Source organism: Mastomys coucha, unplaced genomic scaffold (assembly GCF_008632895.1).
Source record: "Mastomys coucha isolate ucsf_1 unplaced genomic scaffold, UCSF_Mcou_1 pScaffold22, whole genome shotgun sequence".
Lineage (NCBI taxonomy): Eukaryota > Metazoa > Chordata > Mammalia > Rodentia > Muridae > Mastomys > Mastomys coucha.
Genome location: NW_022196905.1, coordinates 24940766 through 24953244, shown reverse-complemented (window position 1 = coordinate 24953244; position 12479 = coordinate 24940766). Strand labels below are relative to the sequence as shown.

At 44.4% G+C, this 12479-nt stretch overlaps 2 protein-coding genes across 2 annotated transcripts in view; one reads left to right on the top strand and one right to left on the bottom strand.

Annotated features, from left to right (window-relative positions):
- The window catches only part of CUNH22orf31 (chromosome unknown C22orf31 homolog), an 11903-nt gene extending 4505 nt beyond the window's left edge, over window positions 1-7398 (top strand). Inside the window, 2 exon segments of the mRNA XM_031342550.1 lie at window positions 5736-5952; window positions 6975-7398. Coding sequence (XP_031198410.1) covers window positions 5736-5952; window positions 6975-7348 — 591 coding nt within the window. The 3' untranslated portion in view covers window positions 7349-7398.
- A 612-nt stretch (window positions 7399-8010) lies between these two features.
- Znrf3 (zinc and ring finger 3) overlaps window positions 8011-12479 on the bottom strand; it is a 159889-nt gene continuing 155420 nt past the window's right edge. The window contains exon 9 of the mRNA XM_031339871.1: window positions 8011-11467. Within this exon, the coding sequence (XP_031195731.1) occupies window positions 11430-11467 (38 nt within the window). The 3' untranslated portion in view covers window positions 8011-11429. The remainder of the gene's footprint in view (window positions 11468-12479) is intronic.

Sequence of the window (12479 nt, the reverse complement as noted above, 5' to 3'; positions counted from 1 at the left end):
AGGCTTCATAGAGCAAGACACACAAGGACGTATAGACATCCTCTTCCCTCAACCCTAAACTCTCCTACCAAGCACGAACTACCCCAACTCCGCTTAGATTCCATTAGATCAAACCAGGTGTTTTCAGGGTGATATTGCCGTGAAATCGATCCTACCACCCAGAGGAGATGACAGTAAGACCAAAACCCTCACTAGGCTTCAGGAACCTAAACCAAATACTGTTTGAAGCCTGACTTCAAGATTCTACAACCTCTGAGGCAAGAATCTCTGAAGAAACTAATTACTTTCCTCACTGTGCCACAGGTGCCCTTTCTCATCTAACAACACAAAGGATGTTCAAGAAATGCAGCATTGCAGAAAGTTCTACAACTGATTGTTCAGTGAAAATGAATTAAGAAAGGAGATCTTATGGAGATGGGGGGTAGAGCTCAGTGGTGGATCACTTACCTAGCATGCGAGAGGTCAGAGAAAGAGGGAGGGAGGAAATGAGAGAGAGAGGGGGGAAGAGGGAGAGAGAGGGAGGATGAGAAGAGGATGCTTTGATATCCAACTTGCATCAGAAATACTTTTTCCCTTAATGGGGGTCCATGGCTAGGCTCTATAAACCAAATTGATTGACATGAAAACCTGACTTGAAGGTCATGCCAAATGTTGGATCATGCCACTCAAGACTGGGCATCAGGAACTAGGGAGAAGGGCTGATAAACAGGTCACAGTGTAACATTAATAGAAGCATTATCTATTTTCTTTTTAAGCTTTCCAATAACATCTATTGTGTGTATATGTATGGCTGTTAGCGTGTGTATGGAGGTCAGAGGAATACTTTATGTATGTGTGTCATGTGTATGGCAGTCAGAGGAATACTTGCAGATGTTGGTTTTCTCTTTCCATTGTGTCCGTTCTGGAAGTCAAGCTCAGGTCACCGGGTGGCAGGCACTCTTACCTGCTGAGACATCACAATTGCCCTATTATATACTTGAAAATTTACTTTATTATTGTTTATATATATAAACATAAATGTATATATACACACATATATACATATGTATGTATGTGTGTGTGTGTGTGTGTGTGGTTTTGTTTGTGTGGTTTTGTGTGCCATGGCACACATAATAGAGATCAAAGAACAACTTTGTGGAGTTGGCACTCTTCTTCTACTTCTATGTAGGTTCTGGCAGGTGAACTCAGGTTCCAGCACTGCATTGCCAGGCATGCAGTGGCATCTTCATTCACTGAGCCATCCTGTTGGCCTTTATTATGTATTTTCTTTTTTAGAGGATATATTTGAAAGTAGGTGTGGTGTCACTAGCCTTTAATCCCAGCACTTAGGGGACAGGTCTCTATGAATTTTTGAGGCCCAGCCTGGTCTACAGAGTAAGTTCCAGGACAGCTTAGGCTACATGGTGAGACCTTGTCATGTTTGTATATTTATGCCACATGTGTGTATGTGGTGCCTATGAAGTCCAGAGGAAAGGATTAGATTTCAAAGTGTTTGTGAGTTGCTGGGAACTGAAATCAGGTCCTCTGGAAGAGCAGGAAGTGCTCTTAACTGCTGAGCCATCTCTGAACCCTCTTGCTAGCTACTCAGTTCAATCCAGATCACCTGAAGATAAAGTGCCACATCTCTTGCTTGAGATTCCTAGTGCAAGAATATTACATATTTGGCACCAACTATGTGGGCAGAGGTGCCCGGAACTCGCTCTGCATCATTCTACTTCATCCTCATGGTAATCATTTTGGAGGTGCTCTTGGCTGTCCCTGTCTCAGGGAGGAGAACATTTCAATTCGGAGAATGCTGAGGGATAATCTGGGATACCAGCTTAGGTAGAACAATCCCCAAGCCTAGAGGAAGTCTTGTGACAAGATAGGACTAGACCTGGGCCCAGGGAAGAAGTGGAGTCACTGTGACAACCGTAAACGGTCCAGAGCAACCTATGTGGACTTTGGCTGGATCCACTAGCCATAGGGACTGGGATGTTCTTCTTGAACAACTTGTGCCTCCATTTCTTCATTTGTAAACCATGTGACTGTAGGCAGCATTTCATAGGAGCTTAAATAGCATCTGGCCTTCAGTAACTCTTCAAGAAATATGAATTTTATTTATGCAGGAGAAATAGCACAGGTGCAGTTACTAAGGGTTGGGTTAAGGAGAATGGGTGGGTGTACCTTTAAGGTGCATCCAGCTGAAGTGAGCCATGTGGACAGAGGGAAGAAACTAAATCAAATGCGAAGAGTGCAGGGCTGGATCAATGGCCCCACACTTGAGAGCACCTGCTGGTCTAGTGGACAAGAGTTTGGGTCCAAGCACCCACATGATGGCTCCCAGCTGCCTGGAAGTAACTGTAGTTCCAAGAGATCTGGTGCCTTCCTCTTGCCTTCATAGCAAGTTGTGCAGGTAGGCATACACACACACAAATAATTTAAAATAAATACTGTTAAAATATGAATAGTGGGGCTGGGGCTAGAGGTCAGTGGAGAGTGCTTCTCTAGCATGCTTGAGACCCAAGGTTCAAATGCCTGGCATGAGGGAGAGCGGGGGAGATTGTTTCAAGAGACATCCGTGTAAATAGCTGTGAGCCAGAAGTTTCAGTGTTCCCCAGAAACTAAGTTGTGTCTTCATCATCACTGAATGGCAAAGCTAACAGAGTGAATGTGGTGGGCAAGTGTCTGGAAGAAAGCTGATGTGAAATTCAAACGAGATGGGGAAGAACGCTGGGCGTGGAGGTACATGCCTGCAAGCCATCCCAGTACTCAGGAGGCTGAGGCAGGAGGATCATGAGTTCCAGAACACAGTCTAGGTGGCATTATATAAGGGAGACTGTGGTGGTGAGGAGGGAAGCTGGGAAAGGGAAGGAAAACAGGATGACTCTCAAACTAGGGCTTCCTGGTCTCCACCAAGCAGAGTCAAATGCAGTGACTGTCCGATGACCTACGAGCATGGTGCCATCTCTCCAGGATTCGCTGGTTTGGAAAGATGTTTTCCTGTCTGGTTTTAGGTATTTGCAAACCCTTCCCAAAGACAAACCATTTCCAATGTCCCTCTATAAAACTGACCCACCTCTTGGGAGATGGAGCCAGAGTCTGCTGCTGAATAGGTGGCATTGTCTTCCAAGTGCCTGTGGGCACACACAACGTGGGCCTGGGGGTGGCTCTACCGTAGGGCAGCCTGTGTTGTGGTCGGCCTGCCAGTTTTGATTCACTCCAGGGACAACAGTTGAAATTTCAAACAGGCAACACATGGTGATTCCAGGAGTCCCTGCCAGACACATACTTTGTTTTTCCATCCTTTCACCCTCCTCCCACTCTGGAAGGAGCCTCCTTTGGCATTCTGTGTATGAAAAAAAAAAACCAAAACCACCAACAGGACCTGCACCTGATAAGGAGGGAGGCATTGCCCAAGAGTTCCCAGGAAGAGGCGGTCTTTGTTCTCATTTCCAGGCCTTTATAATGCTAACAGCTCTAATTACTGCATTTGCCATGGGATGTAAAATAAAACCACATTCCAGAAATCATGTCATCTCCTTGGGCAAGAGGCGCAGGGAGAGGTGCTCAGGGATGCAAGATCGTGTTCTTTCATTTCTGGTCCCCTAACCTTGGCAGCTATTTGGATAAATTAACAGTACCCTCTTTATGTGCACACATCAGGATGATCTTGCCATCTGTACCACATAATCTGGTCTGCATGTCTGCTGGTATTTTACATAAAGTGTGCTTCATAAGAAGACTAGGATCTTTTCCCCAAGCCATTGAAGGAAAATGAAGACATTTTGGAGCTTCTTCTAGAAATCATTTGACCATAAAATATGATGATGTAATACCTGACCACACCCACTTCACAAACCAAAGCGCCATCAGAAATCCTGGAGTGAATAGCTCAAAACTGCCTGCATTGTCACCCAGAATCTAGACAGAGATTTGCTTCAGATGAGAAAGGCAGGTGACTAGACTAGACATATGAAAGAAACAACACACAACAGACAGACATGGGGGAAGGGGAGTAAAAGAAAAATACAAGCCAGGCAGTGGTGGCGCATACCTTTAATCCCAGCCCTTGGGAGGCAGAAGCAGGCGGATTTCTGAGTTCGAGGCCAGCCTGGTCTACAGCCTGAGTTCCAGGACAGCCAGGGCTACACAGAGAAACCCTGTCTTGAAAAAAAAACAAACAAACAAAAAAAAGAAAAACACACATTTCTTCCCCCTACTAAGATAGCTAAAATAAAAATTAAGGCACCCAAAATATGGTAATTTTATTTAAAAATATTTATTATGTATATGTGTATGAGCCTGATATATGTTGATTATTAAGGCCACTTAAGAGGCAGGAAGGGCTTTCAATGCCAGACTCCCTTAGTAAACAAACCCTCAAGGCCTGAAGAGCCCCAGCAGCCAAGCCCCTCCCCCAGACCTCCCTAACTCTCATAATTCTGTTTCCAGCCTCTGTAACTGTCACAAAGGTCATCCCTAGCCCCCCTACCCCCAGCAGGACTCTCCCCAGATTATGTTAATTTGGGGTGAAAAGTCTGAACAAAAACTACCAATCTCTGAATAGGAAAACCTACCAATCCCTGAACTTCCCATAGAAACCCACCAACCTCTGAGCATGAAAACACACCAATCCCTGGGCTCCCCTAAGCTCAGGACTTGAAATCCCACCAATCCTCACCCTGTAAATCTCCACCTCCCCTACCAAGAACCCCTATAAAAGCACTGTGCTTTGTCCAATTGCCTGCTCCTTCTCAGAGGCAGCCACCCCTAGATTTATTCCTCCACACCCTGGACCCTTCAATAAATCTGTCTGGTGTGACTCTCATCAGAAGAAGCCAAGGAGCAATGGAAGTGAAGAAGTGGAGCAGGGTGAAGGTTCCTGAGCTCTTCAGCTCAGCTGGGGATCCCCTCCCCTGGGAGCCTCGACTAAGGAAACTTCCTCTCAGAAATGTGTGGTTCCTGGGCTCCTATGCTCAGGATGCCCTTCCCTTAGAACACCCCAGAGCTGCGTGGTTGCTGGTCCCAGGACACCTTCCCATCCAAGTAAAAGGCCAACGATATGTGTACTATCTATGTGCGGGAAACCAAGGAGGTCAGAAAAGGTGTTGGATCCTCTGAAATAGTAGCCAGCTACCAACTGCTGAGTTCTCTATTCCCTGATTTCATTTTTGTATAGGTGACATTTCTTAAAAAGCCAGGTCTTCTATGTTTAATCACACTTACCAAATTGTTCCCAGTCTCAGGAAGTACACTTTGCTCTTTATGGACTCAGAGTGTATTTCCCTGTTGAGTGGCTGGCTCTTGCTATCAGGTTAGAAGGTACAGTCCAGCAGGATTTACCTGCTGTCATTTGTGTTTGAATGGGCAGGAGTTGTGACTGTAGCTTATACAGAAGTCTTGCAAGATGGTCCCATTTCTTTCCTGCCTGTTGTGGATTCATCTTTCCAGCAGGCAAATTGCCTTATGCTCCTACTAAGCTCGTCCTGACTCCAGCTTCCTGCCCCAGAGTGCTTTTAAGAACCAAAATATCATGACCTTTAAAAATTCACATCTTTCTCTTACTTGCTATTAAAAAAAAGTCTAGACGAGCAGGAGGCACAAAATCCAGCTAGATTTCTAAAGTCTGGGGCAATGGAATAACATGTAAAATGATGTTAAAGCTTAGTCTCTTAACATAACTCTAGTTTCTTCATGGGAGCTGCTCTTTAACAAGACAAAAAAAATTCATTTCCCCTCTTTATTTCTAACACCCAACCAATGTGAGACATTGTCCCAGCATTCCTACCTACGGACTCCAATAATCCATCTCACTGAACACCAGGCTACAGGACTGCTATGTGGTCCCAGCATCTGTGCAGTCAGAATGGGTGTAAAGCAGACTAGCACCCAGCACCAGGTACCACTGGGAAGTGGTAAAGAGCCAGTAAATTGTCAATTCATTCTCTCTAGTCAAGGTTGTGCTCAGAGGCAACTGAAGGGTAAATGTTATTGGTGTGCCTTCCAAGCTCAGAGAAACAAAATCCTTGAAGGGACTGAAGCCCAGTGACAGCATGATGTTGAAAGGCACAAGAGTCATAGGAAATATTAAGAGCAAGTGGCCAGTAGGCCAGCTGGTAGAGCACAGGTTTGCAGGTGGCATCAGAGAGGTAACCAACCAGCAGTGGTAAGATGGGATGGGAGGAAGGAAAAGCCAAAGGCAGAGATTTCACTACTAAGTGATGAAAATCCTTAAGTTGAACACAGGACTGGGGTAGAAATGTCTCTGTGATAGAGATGGGACACCAGAGCTACAGTTAGGAGATTTAGGGTTTATCCTATGTTTAGTTCTGTAGGACGACTTTATATACATAGACAAAAGGATGTTGACAGTGAGGGAAAATAAAGAGGAAAAAGGTGCGTAGTATATGCTTCTGTATACACAGCTGGGGTACCCATAGCCTGTGAACTCGCACTCATAGAACGTGGCAGCCAGAGGCCTGACCTGATGAGTACAGTCCTATCACTTTATGGTGGTCAGCAGAACTCAGAATGTCTTAGAGACTGGCTGTCAGGGTCCTAGTCTCAAGTGTGTGTCTTGATTTTATCATATAAGATGGTACTGGCCCTTCTCTCACAAGGTTCCATGAAGAATAAATGAATTAATATATGCAAAGGCCTTTTGGATGAGTTGGCAAAGAATAAATAGGAGCTTACTTAGTATGCAATAGATGTCAGTTGTAGTTATGAAGTCCCTAAGCTTTGTGGCCTTGGACAAACCAATTCCAATTTCCCTACCTTTAAATCCACCTCTGCTGACTCTACAGGGTTCTAGGGAATACTTAGTGACATATGTAAAGGTATTCAGTAATGAGACCATGCTAGGCAAATGCTGGTTGTTGTTGTAGTGTAGACTCAGACACAAATCCATGGTAATTAGTCTGAGTTCCCTTCTCAAGTTTTAACTTTGATATCTCTGCTTTCTTCTTGGCCTGAGTAAAGAAAGTTCAAAGGAGAAAAAGTAACAGTCAGCCAAGATCTTAAGGACAGATATGCCAAACATTCAGCCACTACCGAAGAGTTGTCCAGGGACAATGGGCTGACAGCCTGCAAGGGCCGGACACTGCTTCCTGAAACCCAAGAGGAACAGCAGTTGGAGGTCATGCCAACCATCCATGGCATCCTCACTGAGGGTTACCAGGCTCTGTATCACACAGTGGTAGAGTCCATGCTGGGAGATCCTTCTGGAAGCCCCAAGAGGTACAGCTCAGAGCTAGGCAAGGCCATTAAACAAAGGCTCTGTGAAGCTTTGCAGTCAGCTGCCACCAGGAGTGCACGGAGGGGCCTGAAGCTGGGAGTCACTGAGGAATGGCCCAAGCTAGGATAAGAAATAACAAGACCTCATAGAATTGGAGTCTCCTCTGCAGTATGTCTGAAAAATAAGCTGTACCTTTCACCTAATCTCAGAATGCTTTACAAACTAGTGACAACCCTCCCAGAGAAAAGAGACAAAGTCTCAGGTTTTTTTTTTTTAGGGGTGTGGGGGAGACAGGATCTCTCTACATAGAGCTGGCCATTCTAGAACTCACTATGTAGACCAAGCTGAACTTGAACTCAGGGAACTACCTGCCTTTGCCACCACTAGAATTAAAGGTGTGAGCCACCAAGTCCAGCTGGTTTTCTGGGGATGGCACAGGGCAGGGGAAGGGAAGTGTGGGGATTGGATCTAGAGCCTTGACTCTTGGCAGGTGCCCAGGCACCAGCACATCTTTTACTTTTTTGAGGCAGGGTTTCATTACATTGCACAGGAGGCTAGCTTTGGATGCACTCTGTAGTCCAGGATAGCCTGAAAGATGTGGTTCCTGCTTCAGGTTCCTGCCACACACTGATACTCAAGGATATCACCCACAGATTCCAGCCAATACTCTGATGACTGGAAATACCCCATAACTTGGAATCTGTCACAGGCATCTCTGAGTAAGAAGGAACGCAGAGCACTGGCCCAGGCTCTAGACTTTAGGAGCCACAGCAATGACCACATGTAACACGTACTTGATAAAATTGTATTTTTTTTAACAGTCATTTGTACAATTTGTTACAAAACCATAGAAGACTACAACTTGCTTCAAATCATTTTTGGTCTGCAAATATGTAAAATCTGTGTGCAATTATCATATATTTACAGGGCCTTGTTAGTCATTTTCAATGATTATTTTAACAATGTCACACTCTCAACATAAGACATGGCTTAGATAAATATATTAGTAAATAAATATTCTGAGAACATATTTCCATAAATGAAATGTGCTGCTATACATATACAGAATATACATAAGTTGTTTTCTAGCTTTTAAAACAGTTTTTAAAATGGTAATGTTGAAAAAGAGCCCTTAGACCATTTATTTTATTACAAAAAATCTTTATAAAATATTAAGTGCTATGGGAGAAATAAAAAAATTAAAATAGCGTCGTTAGACCAACACGATACAAAAAGGAATAAAAAATGCAGATCAGTTTAAAAGATGATACTTTCAAATTCTTTTACAGACCACATTTTAAAAGCATTAGTCCTGTGTGAACTTTGAGACCAGAAGCACGTAGGGAAGGGACTGAACCACAGGACTAAAGATAGAACCTAATAAAATAGTCTGGGCCTGGAGGAGAGGGGATGACGCTCAGCTTCTAGAGCTGCGACCACGGAGACACCTCACGGTACAGAATGACTAACTTCCATTTTCATGTGATTGATTCTAGATTTTGGGTTGACATGGCTGTTTTACACCCAGGGCTGGTATCAAGCCCACACTTGCTATCACAGAGGCAGATGCTATAGAGGCTCTCGGGGATAGTGAGGTGCTCCTTGTCCATGGCTATACAATTCCCACCACTGACATTCCTCTTCCATCTTCCCCTCTCCCAAAGAGGGTGCAGTCAGTACTGGGAGTCTTAGAACTTCATAGACATTATTTCTTCTGATTTAAATGGTGACATAAGGTAGGTTTTATTCTGGTCTGATATGGCAACATGAAGATGATAATTGTTTCTAAATTTTCCTTTTGTTTCTACTAGCCCAGAACTACAACAATTACAAGTGCCTGTCACCCACCGATAGCATTATTTCAAGGAAGAGTTGGACTTGTTTATTTGACTCTGTCTAGTGGCATTCAAATTCTCTACTCATCTATGAGTATTGAGAAGTGGTTTTCTAGCCAGGCAAGACAAAGGCAAAGTCTTTTTGGGGTCTGTTTCAACCAATGGAGAAATATGCACATACAGACACTAAAGACAAAAAAAGCAAAACCAGAAACAACAAACATCTCAACAATGAGAAGCTGTGCTTTGCAGTTCATGTTAAAAGCTGTAACCCCCATTGCCCCTGCACAGTAAGGCAAGCTGCTGTTCTTAGCAGCTGCTACTCCTGGCCCCAGAAATAAAGGCAGCCCCGATCACATGTCAACAGTTTAGGCCCTTCTCACACCCTCAGCAACAGGTGCACTGGGCATAGCCCAGGGGAGGAGCCTCAAGAGACAAAACCCCAGAGTTGGGCAGAAGAACAAATTTCACCATGGCTACTTCCTAAAGGGCAAATAACTGGATCACCTGATGTGGGACTTCTTTTGTTAGATTCTGGATAGAAATAAGTAAATGTCCTCATTCTAGGATGGAGTTTTAAAGAATAAAGTATTCATCTCAAAATGTGCAGTCTGGACCCTGGGACAACTTCCTGGGAGCCTAACTGGGAAGAAGGGTCATTTCTGTCTTTGGCAGCCCAGGTGGTCCCCATTCTGTAACTGAGCTTTTAGACCCACTGGGCCAAACTCTTCCCGATGGCAAAAGACATCTGCTAAATGAATGACTAAAAGTGACCAGAAATTAGCGAACACAGGCCAAGCCGATTAGTTTCCTCTAAGGAAAAGAAAATACTTTTAAGAACAAGGACTATTTTGAATAAAAAGGATTACAATCCCTGAAGTGATTTTTAAATAGATTCTCTCTCCCTTTTAAAAATAAACAAAACATCTTAAAAAAATAATAACAACAAAAACAACCAAAAGTGGTTTGGGTTTAAAAACTCTCCCCCTTAAAAAAAAGAGGCTGGAAAAAATATACAAAAGCCTACCCTTTGGGTCTGAACTATCTGATAGTCTGTCTCGTGGAGAATCAGTACATAATAGTGCATCAGGCAGACAGGCTAGCAGACATCTGCTGGCAGGGTGAGCCACTGCAGCCACCAGGCAGAGGCCTGTCTCTGGAGATGGGAGACTAGTTCAATTGGAGCTTAGTATACTCCTGTGGTTCAAGCATGTGTCTCCCGGGAAGGCAACCTAAGGGGACAACAACTGAGGGATGTGGCTGCCCCAGACCCATGGGTACAACTGTGCCCCAGCATACCTTTCTAGGGGTGGTGCACTGCTATTGAGAGGAGAGCTTGTTCCTCTAGTCCCACAGGACACCAAGGCCACAAAGCAACATTCCTCCTGGGTGTCCACCCTTGTACACCCCATTTAAATCACCCCTGCAATTGATGGCATGAAGCCCAAAATGATTTTACAAAAGACTCGAAGGCTAGACAGGGTGAGAGTGTCTCTTCCCTTGCCCAGTGGTCAGAGTGCAGGAGAGCCCCTAGTAACAGGGCTGGTCATAGTCACAGCCTCTGCTGGGATAAAGACCTCCATCTCTGTTCTTATTTGGGATGATGAACCAAAAGGAACAGAAGAGAACGGGCAGAAATGTCTCCAGTAAGCTGGGCCTATGCAATAATAGTTTGACACTGCCCCGACTTCCTTCCTGTTCCATTGCTGCCTGCAGGTGTGGGCAGGAGAGGTGCGGCTTCCCAGAAGCCCTCAAGTCCAGATTTGCCTCAAAAAAGGGAAAAAGGCAGCTGTGTATTGGAGTTTGTACCCATATCAACTAGCTTTTTACTTCAAGTTTCTGGTTCATTTTCAATAAGGCAGGTGTAACCCTGAGCTTTTCAAAGGCCTGAGGTCCCTCCAGGGAGACGACAGTATCGACACATGATGTGGTTCATTTAATGCAGCAGTGATTTTTTTTTTTCAACAGAAGTTGGTAGTTAGGGTTCTTTAAAATATATATTTAAATAACTTTTTACATTTACATATAATATCTTAGAAAAAAAGCAGAGAACTCAATCCCACACACCTCAGAAACCCAAGCACACATTACAAAACAGAACAACACATTATTAAAGAGGCAAAGGACTCAAGAGATTTTGTCTGTTGGTTTGTTAATGGGGAAGGGATGCCACAGGGTGGCTCACATTTTGGGTTGAGGAGGGCTCTCTTTATTACCACTTTTGTGTTTGTCAAAGCTAAAATATATATATATATATATATATATATGTGTGTGTGTGTGTGTGTGTGTATATATATATATAGTAGTTTTGAAGGAAGCCAGACTTTGAAGTCTCCGTACAATTCACGATTTCTACATAAGAGTTCCTTCTGAGCTCAAGCTCCCGTACCGATGCCTGGGCCAGATCCTGGTCCTGGGAGAGAGAGGGAGAACAGTCATCAAGAGTGTGGAGAGAGCCAGCACAGCAGGCTTTGGGCAGTATGTATCAGGTAAGGTCCTTGAGCATCCCTGTCCTCTGTCTATGGGCCCTTGGATGTGACAGTTCATAGTGGTGAGCTGGCTGTGTGTGATGAAGGGGCAGCAATGGCTCCTTTCCTGAGGAGCTCAAGTCTACATTGAGGGCAGCTGTCGGGGTGGGGGGTGAGGAGGTCTCCCTTGATGGCCATACTGGATCTTCTGGAAGCCCTAAGATGTCATGGAAGCATAGGTAGAAATGAAGTTAAGTAAATCCCCAGGGGAGACCCCTCGCAGATCACACAGATTTTCCCACGAGGGGCTTGGCTTGAGATGACTTAGGAAATAGCAAAGGGAGCGATACTGATGGGGAGAGGAAGGCTGTAGAGCTGAGATCGGAAGGATCTCAGATGGAGATGGAAATGAACCTGACATGCTGCGGGAACAGGACAAAGGTGGGATCAAAGGGAGCATCTCCATTTAGAAGATATCTTATGCTGGGCAGTGTTAGTGAATGCCTTTAATCCCAGTACCCAGGAGGCAGAAGCAGGGAGATCTCTGAGTTCAAGACCAGTCAGGTCTACACAGAGAAACCCTGTCTCAAAAACAAAACAAAAACACTCAAAAACAGACAAAGGTAACTGAAAGTCATTATAGCATTTCTAGTATAAAGACTGTGACTTGGGCTTCCCAAGTGGGACAGCAAACAATTGCAGTCAGGACTTTGCTCTCTAATAGGCACAGAGATGGACTAAGGGGAACCATAGGAGATGCAGAATAGTTAATAAAATTGAGATATGCTTTTGGGATATGAAGTATCTGATGGGAAGAGATGCCAACACCATAGATAGAGGGTTTAAGGATGGGTAGGGCTGAAAAGCAATGTTTGAAAGTCATCAGGTACAGAAGCCAAGGACACAGAGGAAGCCAAACAATAAAGGCCTGAGACAAGGATTCCTATACAAATACTA